At 38.0% G+C, this 18,591-nt stretch overlaps 2 protein-coding genes across 3 annotated transcripts in view; one reads left to right on the top strand and one right to left on the bottom strand.

The window, feature by feature from the left end:
* Positions 1-16,710, top strand: part of tafa5l (TAFA chemokine like family member 5, like) — a 78,331-nt gene extending 61,621 nt beyond the window's left edge. For both annotated transcript variants that reach the window (XM_079638799.1, XM_079638798.1), the window contains 2 exons: positions 10,595-10,642; positions 15,065-16,710. In XM_079638799.1, coding sequence (XP_079494925.1) covers positions 10,595-10,618 — 24 coding nt within the window. In that variant the 3' untranslated portion in view covers positions 10,619-10,642; positions 15,065-16,710. The remainder of the gene's footprint in view (positions 1-10,594; positions 10,643-15,064) is intronic.
* Positions 1-18,591, bottom strand: part of LOC307011478 (serine/threonine-protein kinase SBK1) — a 381,893-nt gene that overhangs the window by 260,378 nt on the left and 102,924 nt on the right. The gene's annotated exons all lie outside the window — the stretch shown is intronic.

Raw genomic sequence — 18,591 nt, 5'->3', positions numbered from 1 at the left:
TTACATTTGTCTGAACGTTAATCAGTTTACATGATTTATCAGACCTTACATGATTAATAATGGCAAAAGATATGTAGATATTTGCTAGAGTTAAATGCACATACAATTTATTCAAAATCCACACACTGGTCCTTATCATATAACAATCTTCTATAGTGTGGTCAGGACCTTGACACAAAGATGAGGGGTCCTGTATCACCCTAAAGGTTTTTTTTGTGCTAATGTCTGACTGACTGTTGATTATCACTTATTACATGACTGCTTACCACATAAATAAATAAGGGGACATGAAATATTGATTTGAGTTTTATTATTTTATCATGCAAGATGAAAAAGACCACAGAGTGGTTTTAGAAAAATGAACTAGCTATGTAGGAAATTGGTTGCTTGTAATATCTGGAGAAAGCTATCCATTAGCATAGCCATTCATCTCAATGGCAGCTGCACGGCTGAAATATAAGTTAATGTAAGTCTATTTCATAGCTTTGAGTGCTTTCCAAAAAAGTAACACTGGTAAAAATAGTATATTATAATGAAACATTAGCAATATATTTGTTTCTTGCAAAGCAGTGTTTTTTTTTGTTTTTGTTTTTTTACATTTTGAATTCCTGTCATTCTAACCAGCCAAACCTTGATCACTTACAATGATAATTTTTTTATTACTTCAATTTTGTTAAAACTTTTACATAATTTACTGTTGAGTGTTCATTATACAAATTTTTTTACCATATTTTGTCATGATTGACCCATCAGAATTATATATTCCAGAAAGCTGTGTGATTAACCATTGTATGACTATTCTGTTGGCAGAATGGATTTCTTTAAATATTAGTTCACCCAAAAATGAAATAAGGTCATCAATTACTCACCATCATATCATTCCAAACCTGTAAGACTTTTTTGTTCATATTCGAAACACAAATTAAGATCTTTTTGATGAAATCTTTCATAGTTTAGAATTTTTGATAGTTTTGAAGTTTTGAGTTTTCTGTCAGATAGGCAACTACCACTTTGACGCTTCAAAAAGTTCATAAAGAGATCGTAAAACTAATCAATATGAATTGAGCGGTTTAGTCCAAATTTCTGAAGAGACTATATCACTTTATATGATGAACAGATTGAATTTAGGCTTTTATTCACATATAAACATTGATCAGCGAACATGAACAACATGATGGTGAGTCAATTATATTTTTGGGTGAACTAGCCCTTTAACTTTAATAGCAACTAGTCATAAATCCAGTCTGCTCATACGTGTATGCCACAGATTGCAGTGGGACTGCATTTGTGCATGTTGCAATTTGCAACTACACTGGAATGCATTTGTGTAACAGAAATGCTGCATTCATATTATGCAAAGATGACTGAATAGCAAATGCATCATGGGGTGGCGAATCAACAGAAACAGACGGAAACAGTGGTTATTTGTAGGCTCGATTCCAGAAAACGTGTGCAAATGGAGTGCGTTTGTCATTTATGTGTGCATACGTACGCCGTCTTTCTGCTGTAGCATGCACACACCTGCAACTTTCCTATATCCAGCCCCCCCAGCGTGCAGGGGATTCAGACGGAGCCAGGTTCTGACCCGCTAATGGAGTTAGCATATGCAGCATGCTGAATCCCTGCCAGACATTAATACAGATCACTCACGAGGGCCCCTAAACACGGCGGCCATTTGTCTTCACTAGTGAACTGCTGAAAGGTTCAAATTTGCCATAGTCTCAGGAGCCCACTGCTTTGGCATGTTATGCACTGTGGAGATATTCACAGAGATGGATATGAATAGGAAACGAAGAGGACGAGAGTGCGAATGGGTCCTGTTTTCTGGGGAGAAGGGCTTGGGAGTGGGTGGGCGGCATGTGAACTCTGTCCGCTCACAAACCACTGAGTCATGCTGTCATGTCATTTATAGTCCCTGTGAAAACACAACGCTCTTGCGGGAACAAGGATGTGCTTACCTGTTTTCTCAACATGTGGTTTTCTCTGTCTGCTTTTATTTAGCTTCTCTGCATGAGGGCAGATAACATGAAATCAAAATTAAAGTCACCTTGAAAGGAAAATTGACTATTTTGCAGTGTTTATTGTAAATTATTTATAAAAAAAATATCTAAATTCATGTAATCTTTCATCATAATAACTTCCGCTCCCTCGTGCAGTGTCATCTCTGATGACAACCTGTCACTCACATGAGATCACACCAATAGCAAACCACAGGAATCCAATGATCCAATCTATTCCCAATGGGCAAAATCAAGTCCTGTCCTACATTTTTCTTGTTCAAGGAGCAGTTTCTGTCTGTCTGTCTGTCTGTCTGTCTGTCTGTCTGTCTGTCTGTCTGTCTATCTCTGTAAGGCATTTAAACCTTCAAACTTGAGGCTTTTTAACTTTTAATCAAACAATGCTTTATCAATCCAACAAGTTTATCTGGACAGTTTTGCTTTTCTAGTGCAAAACAAATAGTTATATGAATATTTTTTGAATTTCAGATCATTTTTATTGTACTTGCATTCAAATTCAAATTGCAATTCTGCTTTCTGTGTGGTTCCTCAATTCAAATCATTGAGACATTCTCAATTCAGTTTTTAATGAAGCACAACCGTGCAGTGCAAACGTGAAATTAAGAGTAAAATGCATGTTAGAAAAACATGGTTTCCTAATTTTATTTTTGTTGCAAACTTCAGTTTCTTAGCTCATCCTGGGCTCATCCTCGCTGTTGTTGCCTTAGGCGTGTTCACTGGGGCATTATTTTCCTGTTCTATTATCTTCTTTATTATTCTAGGTTCTGTAATGCTGCTTTTAACCATTTGTATTATTACAAGCTATACAATTATATATATAAACAAACATATTTTAGTCAAACCCTCCAAATCGAAACCTGTGTTCAAACCAAAGCTACTCCCTTGCTTCTCTGTCTGTGATTTTTCTTTTTTGACGGTGTGTCTTAATCTCTGCCTCCCCTTGGTTTCTTCTGGGTAATGGCATTGCTCTGTCACTGCACAGTCATCAGCACCGAGAGAAGGGATGAAGGAGACGTACAGAGGGAGGGAAAGAGCGACGGAGCGGTGCGGAGGAATGAGGCGATTGTTTTCAGCCAGCCGTTGTAGGGGCCGTCTCGGTGAGATCGGCTGCGACAGGGTCAGAGCAAACACAGCGTCTCATCCACGAGCCGTCTCCCCCGCTCCGCCTGCTCGCTTTTCCGCTCACGCCTGCACTGTTAGAGGCCACTAAATATCTGACACACTGGAGATTTGGCAATCCTTTGAGATTCTGTACCCTTTTCAACCTCTCCCCTCTTCTTTTTATTGAATACATTTATGGAGCCGAGCGCGTGGCGCAGCGGGTCGCCTGATTTGATTCTTCTTCGGCTCGTCCGTAGGGAGGAGGGCATCCAAATTCAGCTCCGTGGGTCCTCAAAGGGGCCTGTGTGACACAGCGGTGTGTGCGCCTTTATTCATAATTGAGAGAAATACATTAGTCGAGTGCCAGCGTGGGATGTTTTTGGTAATTGAAGTGGCAAGGTGTTAGCAAAAAAGAAAACACCCTTACTCTCAGCGGAGTGATGCTAGGAAATCTATCTAACTTGTTATCTGCTGTCGAAGGCTGTGGATTTATAAAGCCTGGCACGGATGTTGTTTTATTGGTTTCTTATTATATAACTATATTTACAAATCAAATTTTTCATTGTTAAGATGATTGTTATGCATTCAGCCCTTGTAATGAAAGGCTAATTTAGTTTTAGTTGTTGTTTTTTGCACCTGTTCAGTTGTGCATAATCACTCGATAATTAACGGAAAGCTCATGATCCTTAGTCAACAGACCTCAAACAACACTTCAGAAAGACACAGAAAAGATTTTTATGAACCAAATTGATGAGAGACTGTAGACTTGTTCATTCTTTTTTCCATTACTTAGTTGATGTAGAATTAAACGTCTCCTTATAATTATGAAAATATATGGTTTGTCAGTTTTTCAATGCTGTATCATTTTACGAGAGCAAAGGATATTTATATTAGAAATGCTTTAGTTTTTAGCATCATATAGAAAGCTACATTTTCTGCCTCATTTTATAAAGATAATCCACCTATGATCATGCACTCATTGTGCTTTTGAAGTGAGTAACTCTTGTAAAATGTAACGTGAACATTTAGCATTGGCATTATAAATAGCTCAGTTGCTAATGATTTACTTATTTATCTCTCTTTCTACTTACTAAAAATAGAAATACACTAATCATAAATGTTTAAGACATTTGAAACTTGAAACTTCTAAATAAGATGTGTTTTTTTTTGTTTTCCAGGAAAAATAATAGATAGACACCCAAAATTGAGACTAATTATGTATATTTTCATCATTTACACAACCGTGTAGTTCCAAAACTGTTGGACTTATTGTTGGAACACAAAATAAGATATTTCGAAGAATGTTGGTAACCAAACAATATTGGTGCCAGTGATTTCTAATTTGAGAAAAATAGATTCTTACAGATTTGAAATGATACAAGGTTTTTTAAATATGACATTTGACATTTAAATATGAAATTTTAGGAACGCATGTACATTTTTGTACATAAAACCTTACAACAGAATATTGTTTCTTGGTAAGCAAGATATTTTGACTTGTTTGCATTTGTAATATAATATTGTCTTACTGCACTGGCAGATATTTTCACTTGTTTATAGAACAGATATTGAAAACATATTGAACAAACTTCCAGTGTTGGAGGAGATAAAATGCATTGATAAAAGGCTTTGAATATCAAATATAGGCCCTACATTTTTCACTGTTGCTTTCTGCAAATATTTAAATTCTTGTCAAGTTAACACATTTAGTCAAATAAATCATATATCGTATATTTTAGGACAACAAGTGTACGCCTACGATGTCAAAACAGGTTTGATTGAAAAGCCCTGAGCACATCCATGCAAGTCTCATTATGTATTTGGTGCTCAAGAGATCGTTACGAGTAATTGCCTTATCAAAGCTGCCTCTAATCAATATCAAAATGTTTCCGTTTATTTCAGAGCACAGAGAATGTGCGCAGCACAACACTGGCAATTACATCTAAATGTGCCATTTCTGTTCGGTTAGCTGGTCGACAGATACAGATTGCCTTGTTAAGGTTTGAGCGGATTAAACACGCGTTCTGTTCCTTGTCGTTTTCTTAGCACGCATCATTCTTGATTTCAAAAACTCTCCTCCCTCACCACCTCTCCCTCTTAAAACGATTCCTTTATGTTTTTGGCCTCTTCTCTTTCCCGTCAGAAGCCCCTCTCAGCCAGCCGCCTCGTCACTTAAAGCACGTTTAGGCCATTTTCCATCTGAAGGATTGCCAGGGTTTCTTTGAACTATGGTTTTTGCATCCCACATGCAGCGCTTCACATTTCCCAGAGGAATATTTCGGAGATGTTTGCTGCGGGTCTATCTAGCCATGATCAGAGGATGTCTAATATTGTCCTTCTCAAAGGCCCCCGCTACTGTTTTGGAGTTTTTTTTTTTTTGAGAAGACATAGCCTATTAACATACCGAGACTAGAGTGTTAGCTCTTCTACTACAGGATAACCAACAGGATGAAAAATTAGTTTGAAACATCTTCCAAAAAAAGTTGCTTTCAATAATGCATTTGATGTGATTGAAATTGCGATGCCTCAAAGAATTTGAATGCCAAGAGATGATCATATGCAGCTGGGATTAAACTATATCTCTAAACGACCCTCTTTACCAGTTCATATATGCGTCTGTTAATTTATTAATTTCTTTATTCGTTTTATTAACTCTCTTTGTCATGGGAGCCCTGCATCGAGCAGAGAACAAAAAAAACACACATGAAAGCCATGAGAAATGCTCTCACTCCATTGTGACCTGCTCTCCCACAGGCGGCTTGAAAAGCACATATCGCACCAGTGAATCTAGCCTCCTTTTGAAATTCATTTCATTGAGATGCTTGATAAAGCCTGAAAAATGTCTCCTAACTATTCGCTGACTGGAGTTTAGCAGTCATTTTCAAAGGCTACTCTATCAATATACGCTATATTACCCATCAGGTTCGTCCCTGCAGTTTGCCAGTGATTTATAATTGCCTTAATTGCTCCACTCGCAGCCACTGGAGGAGATTAATCAAACCTTAAATTCAAAATCCAGCCGAGGCCAGTCGGAGGAACGGCCCTCGCCGCCTCCCGCGAAGGGCACATATCGCTTTTAATTCGTAACCGGTCCTGCTGTTACTGTGGAAATGGAGACTAACGCGAGTGTGTTAATGCACGTCTCCCACGGTTACAAAATCACTAATCCCTGCCTAAACGGCATGAGGTTGAACGGCCACACTCTTCCGAATGCCTTCCGTGGGCCTGCTTCACACATGAAAATTAGCATCAGTGCATGTATTTTGAATAGTATGTTTATAATTTAACAATGAACCCCTAGATTAATAAAGGCAGTGAAGAAATGTTGCTCATTGTTTGTTCGTGATATAGGTAATGAATTATCTGGTACAAATTAAACATTTTTACATCACATCTGATAATTATTTTAAGTTTATTCAAATATTTAAAGGGATAGTTCATCATTACTCCGTCCACATATCATTCAAGCCTATATGACTTTCTTTCATTCTTCTGTAGAAGACGTATTGAAAAATGTCTAGGGGTTATTTGTCCATTAAATGAAAGATGGGGCAGTTTGTAATAGATAATGGCAGAGCTGTATTTACTCTTTCAGAGAGTAAATAGTGTTACTGGTAATAATATTGTCTCTGTTAAGCACTTTTTACCTCCTGCAACGCGAACACCTGGAGCAGTAGCATCATTTGCGCTAATGATAGCTAATCCGCTCAATTAGCAAAGTACACATTTGTAATCTGGGCCTCTCTGCTAGCAGGCAAGTTTACATACTCTTCATCTTCCTCTTGCAGACTAATGCCCTACGACATTCACAGTGCTGTGGCGGCACACAATCCCCTGTGGTAACATGCTAACAGACGAGCTGATTCATCCGATTGTTTGCAGGCACAAGAAATGCCTCATTCTTTCCGCATGTCCCTCTCCCTCTCTTACTCCGTCTCGTTCTGCCTCTTTCCGTCTTTACCACATGAGACCGCAGTCACCTATTTAGCCCATTAATTAGCATGAACAGTTAATAGTGCTTCCCACAATAGCTGCCTCGGCAGTTTTTTCTCAGAGTTGGTGTCACCAAATCAATATCAAGTCGAGCATAAAGCACTGGAGGAACTCAGTCGTAAGAAGGAGGACTGTGCGGTCATAGCTGCTTCTCTCAATGATTTTTCTGTTAGAAGCAAGCCATCCCTGCACCAATAGGCCTAAGCATAACACCATGTGATTTTTTTTTTTCTCTGTACTTTATGATTGTACGATATATGACACCAGTAAGATCTGATTTTGGTAACAACTGAGCACTGACGGGGCGTTTTACATCATCAAAAGAGCGCAACAGTCGGGTTTCAGAAGTAAAAATCCTATTCATTTTCTCCTTGCAAATGTATAAACCTTTAAAGACAGACCTACTGTGACTTACGAGGTTGTTATTGGATGGCTTATGCGTTTGTTCTGTCAAACTGAATTCCTGTTGAAATCTCTGCATTACCCATGATTCTGCTGAGAAATCTCTACCAATCAGAGAATCGCGACACACAAACTCTTGAGCACCCGCCCTCTCGCATGAAGCACAGTGAATGATGTAGAGTCTGTTTCCTTACTCATAAAACTCATTAAATGGTTGCATGCATAATATGCATATTTTGCAATAGTAACCCAAAATATATTATTTCTATATACAAAATTATTATCTTTAAATCAGTAAGAATAAAATAATAAATAAGTAATTTTAAGAATAAGTAATTTTAATGTGATTTTGAACCATTCACTCACTGTTTTCTGTGCTGTTTCTGTGCTCTGTTAAAATAGCCTTGTAAACACAGTTGGTTAAAAGGCATGTGCAACAGTATATTGGATCCATGCAGCTCTTAAAGTGACAGCGGCCTAATATTGCTGCTGCTGTCTCGATTATAATGTTAACAACAAACATCAAAAGACAAAGAAACTTCACTTGCTGTTCTTGACTGTATAACTTATGTAAACATTATGTAGACTGTACATTTTATTAATAAAGTGCAGTGTTATTTTACTTTTGATTACAGTTGCTACCTGAATACCTGAAAATCTTAAAACACTGTTAATTTCAATCGTATCTTTGTTTAGGTGTATTTATTTGTGTGATTGTAATTTTTTTATTTGTTCTTTAATTACTAAGTGTTTACTTGTCTTTAATAATGCTTGAAATGTATATTAGTTAGACTAGTTGCTTTTGCTGTGGTATTTTTAAACCATAGGCAAAAAGTTCCTTGTGTAAGTGTTCTTTAGCCGGTTGGTTTTTGTTCATATTCAGCTGCAATAAAATGTTTTGCAATAAGATTTAGAATAAATGTGAAGGATATCTAAAAAAAATATATGTTTTTACCTTATTGGAATCGAAATTAGGAATCGATAAGAATCGGAATCGATAAAATTCAGATGATACCCAACCCTAGTCAGTATATTATAATTACAGTGTAACAAGGGCACCTTGAAAGAAAGAGTAACCAAGTCATAAAGTTTACAATCTTTTTGTCTGATGTTTCACCTCATAGCTGGTGGTTTTGTTTCATGGCTTATAATTGTTAAATAAAGACTTTTTAAAAAATCCCAATGGGAAAAATACTTCCAGAAAAAGTGGTTGGGCACTGTTGTACTCTGTTGTGTCATCATTGACATGCTAATGATACTGCGCACAGCTAAATTACAATTTGTTGGCACACGCTGGCTGAAAGAAGGATTTTGAGGTCATTTTAGTACAATTGTAATAATGAGTACTCTAATGAACAATGTATTTATCTTGCTTATCTTGTAGACAAGTTCTTCATTTGACACTGGAGGACTATTGCTCAAACTTCATCTGAGGCTAAGATTCATTGCCAAAGCAATTAACCCGCTGTCGATCATGTCACACCAAGCAATCAACGATAATTCCCAAAGTTTGTCTCAGACAGCAAAGCTGGGGCAAAAATCATATACAGTAGTGTGCACTGAGCTTACGTGATAACACTCTCAGAATTCTCCTCACATCTCGAGGAGAAGGAAGAATGTGTCTAGGATCTTGAAGAACAGAAATTGGAAAAAATCAAATCAAAAAAGCTTGCAGCCAGTTGCAGGATTTTCTTGTTTGCTTTTGCTGTTCTTGTTGTTTTCATTTAACAATGCAGCATGAGTGCTTAGCATTTAGATGACATGTTTGAGGAGAGGTGCAGCAGATCAGATGCACTGCGTGAAGGGTTTCACAGATAGCGCCAGGCTTCCAGGGCAGAGAGGCATACGGGCAGGCGGGCACTGGAAAAACCAGCTCTACCCATAGAATCCCAGGCACTGTCAACACCATTGTGAATGACTCAGTGACGAGCCAATCAGCACGGGTGCCAACGAGCAGCTTAGAGTGCCTTCTGCATGCCAATGAATGTAGCGGCTCCAAGAGACATGCTTGCCAATGAGGGACTCGAAGTCTTGAGGGGTTAAGAGGTTTTTATAAACATTGAATGAGCAAGTGGAAAGTTGGAAGTTTCTTCAACTTGATCTGAGAGTAAAGACTTTCAAAAAAAGCCCTGTGAAGTGCAGACTACAGTGCTGGCTAATTTGAGGTGCTTTGAGAGTATAAACCAGACAGCAGAGGATTGTATTAGCACCATTAGCAGGGTTGAGAGTGTTGCAGACAGTCAGGCAGTGTTGGGCAGCAACTAACAAAAAACACTTCTAACTTGACCATATATTTCGGTGTAAATGCGGATGGATGGATGGAGGGATGGATGGAGGGATGGATGGATGGAGGGATGGATAGAGGGGTGGATAGAGGGATGGATAGAGGGGTGGATGGATGATGGAGAGTGTTTTTTATTTTATTTTATTTTTAGGAAAGGGTTGCAATAAATGCATAAATTCTCCAAAAAAAGATGGTTTCAATATAATCTCAAAACATAAGCCACTGGTCATACTCAGCTAATATTTGTGTATGTATATAAATAAATAAAATTGTATTTATTTATTTATTTATTTATTTATTTAATGAACCATTGACCACATTTGAACAGCCTCATGTAGAACTTTGATCTTGAGTATTTTTCTACAATCTTTTAGATTTAGTTTAGTGTTTGACATTGATATTTTTTAAATTATTTAATTATTTTTTCTAATAATGCATTACATTTACATTATTAATTACCTTTTGGGTGGCCAACTTTTTAAACTTATACCCTGGAAAATAATTATAAACAAATAAACTGTAATAGAAATGGTATTCCAGATATAGGGGACAATATTCAAGTTCATATTATTTAATAAAGGGTTATGTTATGGAATGATACCTTTTATATGGAGTTTCTTGACCATTTAAAATCATGTCACCATATTTTGAGAATCACCCTTAGACAGTTTTTCATGCTATTTGGTAGAATTTGAATGATGAAACATTTATGACATTTATTCATTGATATCGTAAGTAGACATAACGCAGTCTAGTGAAATATCTGACCTCTATTTTCTTTCTCTTTTTTTAATAGCCTCTGCCAAAGGAGCCATCCTAAAGGACTTGAGATTGCCGTGAGGAGGTGAGTGGTGCTTCAGAAAGATTATCTCTTATCTTGCTCTGTTTGCTTTTCCTTAGTAAGCCATCATTGTCTCTGAATCTAATATGCGATGACGGAGGTCGTCCAGCGAGCAGGTCCGAAGCAGAACAGCGACAAAACGTGGCGAACGACAAGAGCGCTATCACAGCGTTTGCTTTAAAGCAACATGACAGATACAGAGCACAGGTACAGAGGTGGAATAAGGCAGAGCAGAAATCGAGTGGAAATCTTATCATTTATCCAGCCAATTGTGCCCCGGCGGCGTTGATGAAGTTGTGTTACGAGTGACGCACCTGATCAGCAGAAGGGCTAAAGCAGGATTAGAGGGCAGCTGGGGGCGCCGGTTTTGCCGCGGATCGGGAGATGAAGGGAGAAGATGATGTTGCAGGACGTGAGCTGAAACCCAAAATCCCTTGCGCTCTGCCTCAGTAGCGATTGCAGATGGCCTGATGGTAGCAAAGAAGGAGATACGGTTATATTTAACAAGATATATTTACATGCCAGCTGTTGTTTGTCTTTCCGTCATGCTTCAAGCGATTCCCATCGAGTGTACATGGCTTGGGAAAGACTCGTTTTGCAGTGCGGGAGGATGAGGACAGAAATTTGCATAAATGTATGTTAATCCTTGAGGCAATTAGCACCTGTCAGTTTCCGAGCAATAGATTTCCAGTCTTTCTATTACATGGCAAAATAAAATGCTGAATATTGTTCAGTTATTATAATAAAGTAATATAACACTGTTTTTTCTGTATTGAAAAGTGCCCTTTGGGAAACAATGCCTTTTCACGGCAGTGTTATTCCAGCAACAGTCAAATATTCGAGTTGAACATGCCTTTATTTCTTTGAAAAGCACTTTATTAAAAAGCTAGTCATGAGGGAAGAGTTTTTATTGAAAAGCTCCATTATAAAAGGGTCCAGAGTGAGCACTTAAGGAACATCTCAGAGGGAAGCTGTTGTGTAAGACTTCTAGGGCGGATTGTAGGCTTTGTGGACTCCACGGTGGTTCCAGAAAATGACATTCTCTATGGCCGTTCTGGTCAGTGTTATCACCATTTCCAACATAGTGCGTCCTCCTCTCTCAAGAGAGCGCCACATGTATCACAAGTCAATCTCGAATAGATGGAGAAACAGCAAAGAGAGAGAACCATAAATATTTACGTGGAGAGGAACTGGAATGTACAAAATTGTGTTCTGATTTTGGCAATTACATTGGCGTGCATAAAAAATGTATCTGCATGGGTAATGTGGGAGAATGTCTGATTTACAAATCCCAGTCGCAAGTTATTTATGAATGATAAATTCTGGGTATTGTCAGTTAAACAGCAATGAACTGATATGATCTTTTTTCTCTAACTCAGGGATTCTCAAATTTACTGCTGTAAAAAGTGAGATAATTGTTTTCAATTCACCTATTTAGATAGAAAAACTGAAAGCCTGATGGTAGCCTTGACAACCTGTTTCCTTTTACAATTATTATTTTTGGGAAACATTTTGACATTTCAATGTCTTTTATAAAATGTTAGACTTTTTAGAACTGGAACATTTATTTTGCTGAAACTGTAGAACATGGCTCTGGCAATTGCCAACTCATGGGTTTGATTTGCAGGAAATACATATAGTGATAAAATTAATACTGTGCCTTGAATGCATTAATGTGATGTAAGTCGCATTGGATAAAAGCGTCTGCTAAATGCATAAATAAGTGTCATCAATATTGCGTATGTGTAGTGTAAAACCAGCTAGCAAGCCATAGTGATCAGACAAACCACTGATGCAGAATCCAAATCAAGTCTCAAGAATAGAATTTATCCAGTAAGTCATGTGTATTTCCAAAAAAAAAAAAAAAAAATATATATATATATATATATATATATATATATATATATATACTCGAATCTAATTTTATCTTTTGTACCATGCACCTGAAGCTACAGTATATTCATTAACTATTGTATGTTGGCTAGGGTGGGACTCTTCACCTAAAAAATAAAGCCACTGAACGACTTGTCTGAACTTTTAGGCAAGATTGTTTTTATTCTTTAAATGGCCACTCATTAGCACATTTTTCAGATATATATAGTAAATTAATTGGTAACCAGGTTTGGTTTTCCTCTAAACCATACAATCATATGCCATATGCTTACATTTCACATCATTAAATGATTGTGCATTTCTAACATCTTTCTGTGGAGAAATGTACTAATTAACAGTCATTATCATGCTTTTCACTTTAGAATGCTGTTCCAAATATTTAATAATTCCTTTAGAAGGATGTAGTAACATTTGAGTAATTACTATCCAAACCCTTACAAAAACCTCAATGACTTCAGTCGATATTAGGGAGTTATCATGCTTTTCACTTTATACTGTTTCAAATAGTTAGTCATTCCTTCTGAAGGATTTGGTAATACTTTAGTCTTTACTATTGGATTCCCATGATTTTCACTTTAGAATTAATTATACATTATGCATTACTCTCATTAATTATGAACTGAATATAGTTCTTTGTAGTCCTTTGGGAGGTATGAAAAAATAGTAGTAACTGATTAGCTAATAGTGAACTACCGCATTCAAGTGGGGACCATTGCCTTCTAATTAGAGTTTATTGTTAGTTAATCAACTCTTTAAAACAACGGTTCAAAAGGGGGCTTTTCACAGAGATAGAAGAACCACCTTTCAGTGAACAGTCCTTAAAAGAACCATTTTTTCCTTAGTGTGAAGAACATTTTAATAATCTAAAGAACCTTTTTCCGCTGTAAAGAAACTTGTGTAAGGGAAAGGTTCCATCAAAATCCATCAAAAATCGGTGTTGCCTACACTGTTATCCTCTTTTTAAAATTTGCACCCTGTTGACTTCAATGGAGCAAGTTTTAAACCTGCTTTTAGCCTCTTAACATCCTTGATGTGTCACTACAAGTGCCCAGCCATGTGAGTGATTATTTTAGAGTGAACACGGTGAATCTGACTGCAGTAGATGTGAAAGATATGAATAAAAATGATGTTATTTCAGCCAGCACAAATACCTGTATTTACTTCCTGTTTTCGGTCGAAGTCCAAAGTAGTCGATTGTCGAGTTCACGGCGATTGTCGACAATTGACTACTTTGGACTTCGACCGAAAACAGGATGTAAATACAGGAATTTGCGCTGGCTGAAATAACATCATTTTTATTCATATTTTTCACATCTACTGCAGTCAGATTCACCGTGTTCACTCTGAAGGAATCATCTAACATGGCTGGGCACTTGTATGACACATCAAGGATGTTAAGACTAAGAACTGGTTAAGTTTAAAACTTGCCCCATTGAAGTCAACAGGGTGCAAATTTTAAAAAGAGGATAACACTACACCGATTTTTTTCGTTACCAGAAAATGTTACCAGAGAGAGGGAGGGAGAGGGAGAGAGGGAGGGAGAGGGAGATGGGTAAAGGCAGAGGTCCCCAAAGAGGGGACCCAGAGAAACCAGTGCATCCCAAGCAAAGAGACAGAACAACAGTTACAATCTTCTTTTATCATTTCCCCTGACCATTTGACTAACACCCAGGTGTGAGATATTCAAACTGACCAATCAGATAATCACAACTTCCCCCATTGTCCACAACCTCTGGCCTAGATCACAATCAGCAACGCTGTGCCTTTAGAGAAGAGGGAGTGAAAAGAAAATTTCTTTGTTCCTTTCAAAAATCTTGGATGATTTCCAATCTTACAGAATCATAGATGCCAATAAAGAACCTTTAGTAGTTACTAGAATGTTAATATTGCGTTACTCATTTGTTTCCGTGTAGTTATTCGTAATGACGGAACAGTATTCTAAAGTGTTACCAAAAGATTAACTATGAACGTTGATTAAAATAGAGCTGAGGACAGTACTAAAGCATGATTGTATTTAAAATAAGTGAATATCTTAGCAGGACAGCAGCTCGGAGGAAACGATGCTGATTAGCGCACAGGCAATGTTATTTACATATTCAATTTTAATTCTCCAAATGTGAATTAACACTCAGACAGACAACGGGTGGCATAATTTTCCCTTTAAAAAAAAACTGCCACACGATGTTGCGCAGCCACATTGAAAGGCCTGTGTGTAACAAAATAATCATTTTGCTAAGGCTTTCTTGCTAAAGAACACGGGCATTCACCCTCTGCCATTTACATTTTTCAAAAAGCATGTGCCTTTCAAAGCAGATGCTCTTCAGAATGCTGTCATATAAAAAAATCATCATTCACTAAGTAAACACAAACAAAAGAGCCACACAAGATCAACAAACATGAAAAGACGAGGCAGGAAAAGGTAATGCATGTCGTTTTTTCTTGCCTTTGATCATGCCGCAAAATGCATTTCCCTAATGTCCTCGTCGATGCTTTTCTCTTTGTATGTGTGTGTGTGTGTGTGTGTGTGCACAGGTTTGCTGACATTCACAGGAGCGACGCCAAACAGGAATCATCCATCAGCCCCCACACATTTGTGTCCATCCTCTCATCTCCGAGCTAAAGATATCAGCTGCCCAAATCCACATCACCCTCAAACAGGAAATGGAACCCGTGCACCATCAGTCAAGCGTCTCTACTGTTACACGCAGGTCATCGAGTCCCAGCAGCCACCATCATCTCACAGCAGGGGACGTGCAACCTTTCTTAGTGAAACCTTGACATAATTCAACTGTTTCTGTTTTGATCTTGAGATGCATTGGCTAGGAGAACATTTCACTCGCTTTCCAGTTAAGCAGACAGAGAAGACTGTTCGCGCAACATTATATAAGTTCCTTGTGAACAGCTGCGAGGGCATTGCTTAAGAATGATCTTGATGGACCCCAACTGCGTCTTCAGAGAGAGGACATGTCGTCGACAAAAGGCCAAGGATGTGCGGGGACCTTTAAATATACACCAGAGATCACCTCTGTGTAAAGGGATAACGTGTTTTCCTGTCAAATCGAGAATTGAGAAAAGAGGACAGCAGCAGACGACTGATGTATCCTGTAGATTTGACCTCACGTGGTGTGAACATATGGATTGTGTGCTGTTGAGCTCTGTCTGCGAATGGCAATGCACTGATGCCGTCAACTCTAATCATTGGTGATTTAAAGATTAGCAAACAATGTGTGGATGTCATCTGTCCCTTCCTCTCTGGGGCGTCTCTTTCACTCTCTGCTTTAAATGTCTGTCTCTAATGGATATATCGTTTCTATCGATACTTTATTTTGACTGTAAATTGACACTTGCAATGGGATGTTGACCTAGATAGGAAATAAAGGGTGTGTCCATGTAAATGTGCACAACGCTTTGAGGAGTCTCTCCATGGGCCACGCTGATTCGCTGCTTAAAGTCAACATGAAGTCATAACGCATCGTTTTGAGTTATATTTCTGGTCTTATTGGTTATCTTATTATATAGTGCATCCTTGCTGAATGAACGTATTAATTTAAACATAACATAAATGCGTTCATGTTTTCATCATGTTTTCAAAATGTACCTACTTGCATTGGTCTTATTGTGCAAAATTCATTGGTGCATGTTAATCCTCCTTTGGTTGACGTCACCAAGTCCACTTATACCTCATCCAACAGGTGCCAGTGGCATTTTAGGTGCTGAGTAATCCTGCTCGACTGACTGCACAATTTGAACCATCAATTGAATTCCAGTGGGTAAAACCTACATTATTTCCTGTATTTTAAATACACGGTAGAACTTGAATAGTGCTGTCTCATGTTGACTTCAAGTATGTGAAAGATGCGTCTTTGTGTTTTGCTCTTTGTTTCCTCTAAAGCAGTCTGCTTTTCATAAAGCACACAGATCTATTCTCAAATCGGTTCTCCACATGGCCAGTGAAGAAGATCAATCCATATGATGAACGTGACTGGTTTCATGTAGCAGAGAAAATAACCACTGTCCCGGAAGATGAAAAAGTGAAAGAATATGGTCACTTTCAGTGAACAGTAGTAATTCATCAGTCTCACGAGCTAGGCCCGGTCCCTCAGTTGTGAATTTTAATGGTGTTTTTATGGTTCCTAATAAAGTCTGTTATGCTTCTGGCAAATATGCAGAGCACGACATCGCTCGCTTCCAATTACTGAGAAACTCAAGGAGATTCAGTGTTCATTCGTTATGGCGTATAGTTATTTGGGAATAGCAGGACTATCTCTCTTTCTCTTTCCTTCTCTCATGAAATCTCTCTACCAGTGTATGTGGAGTGGAGTGACAGTGATTTCTCCTCCTCCCTCAAAGTCTTCTGTAATCACTCTTGTCCAGATCCATTCCAGGTTTTCTATTCTTAGTCGTCGCTCGCTCCCCACTCACTCACTGGTGAGAGGATCCAAGGGGTCAAGGTTTGGCTGGTTTAGCATGGTCCAGTTTGCCCCTGCTGGTAGATATTGTAACTACACCATCTGATCCTAAAGGCACCAAACCGCCAATCGCAATCGCAGCAAAAATGCCTGCCCACTGCTCCAGGTGTGTGTGTTCACTACTGTGTGTGTGCACTTGATGGGTGAAATGCAGTGCACAAATGTGGCTACACGTCATGTCACTTCTTTATTGATGCCATTCAAAATAATCTGTTTTTTTTTTTTTTGTTGTTTTGCAAGCAGCATTTAAATAGTATTTCTTAATAAATATTTCACTTTATATTTTATAATATTATTATACTTTTCTGTCTGCTGCCTTTGAAATCACCGCACCGGATAGTAACTAATGAAGTCCTCAGAGTAAAAAATAATAATAATTGTATTGCAAGCAACATTTGAATAGTAAATATTAAATTTTATTGTAGTAGATATTTTATGTGTACCAGATATTAACCTTGTTTCTTATAATTCTGATTTATCTTATTGCATTTGTCATAATTGTGACTTTTTTCACAGTTAGGTTTCTTGTAACTCCAACTTTCTATCCATTAATTGTGATTTTATTTCTTGTAATATTAACAGTGCTTATTTTATTTCTCGTGACTTTATTTTTTACACACTGATGCAAAAACAGGCTTATAAGTTTAGGCTGTCCGTCATTAATTTTCTCTAAACATTTAGTATTCTTGTTAATTGTTCATAAAGTAATATTTCACTAATGTATTTCTTTCAGAATCCTAACACTGTTTACCGCGTGACTGTATTGGAGCGATCCTGGAGCGATGGTCTGATTTTCACTAAAACGCTACTCGCTCCAGGCAAAAATCACACAACTCTGCATCTCTCCATAGCGCTCGCATACTCCGCTGTCTTTGAGTTTATCCCTCAAGTGCTGTTGTTAAAAGCCTGGTGTGTACTGCTCTGACAGCATTATTCTTTTACATTTCAGATGACATCCCAATCTGATCCTGCAAGTCCTCAAGGCTTCTGCCTCCACTGTACCTCTGATTTATTATTTATCAATAGGAACAACCTCATTAATGGCCCGAAAGTCTTCAACATCAACATCATCAGCATCATTCCTGTGATTCCTAGGTGACATTTATGTACATATTTGCTCATTGTGAGTAGTGCTTGTGGTTATCGGATCAATAAGGCCATAACATGAAATCACGAGTGCAGAACGGTCCTGAGAGGTTGCGTTATTACAGCAATATCTCTGCCGTCGGCCCGCTGTATCAAGCTCCAGCACACTCGTGTGATCTATCTATCAATGCTAACCATGAATGAAGCCCTCATCTGTCACATTCTCATGACTTAAGACCACATATGGATACTGTGCATGTAATTCATGTATATCCCACCAGGACTTGATCATGTTCTGCAGGATGCTGATGCTGAAGGAGTTGAGGATGTATCGCTTCACTATTCCAGGGCTTCTCTAGTAGTTATCCACCCGGAGGCATCTGTCATTAAGTCTATATAATACAAGCATAATTGGGGTTTATGCCCGGATTAAGAGATCGTTACACTTAATTACAACAAATCATGGAGCTCGATGGTGTCTGGGCCAGCTGATATAAAACAGCC

This window comes from Phoxinus phoxinus, assembly GCF_949152265.1.
Source record: "Phoxinus phoxinus genome assembly, chromosome: 15".
Lineage (NCBI taxonomy): Eukaryota > Metazoa > Chordata > Actinopteri > Cypriniformes > Leuciscidae > Phoxinus > Phoxinus phoxinus.
This window is presented reverse-complemented; position numbering and strand designations above follow the sequence as displayed.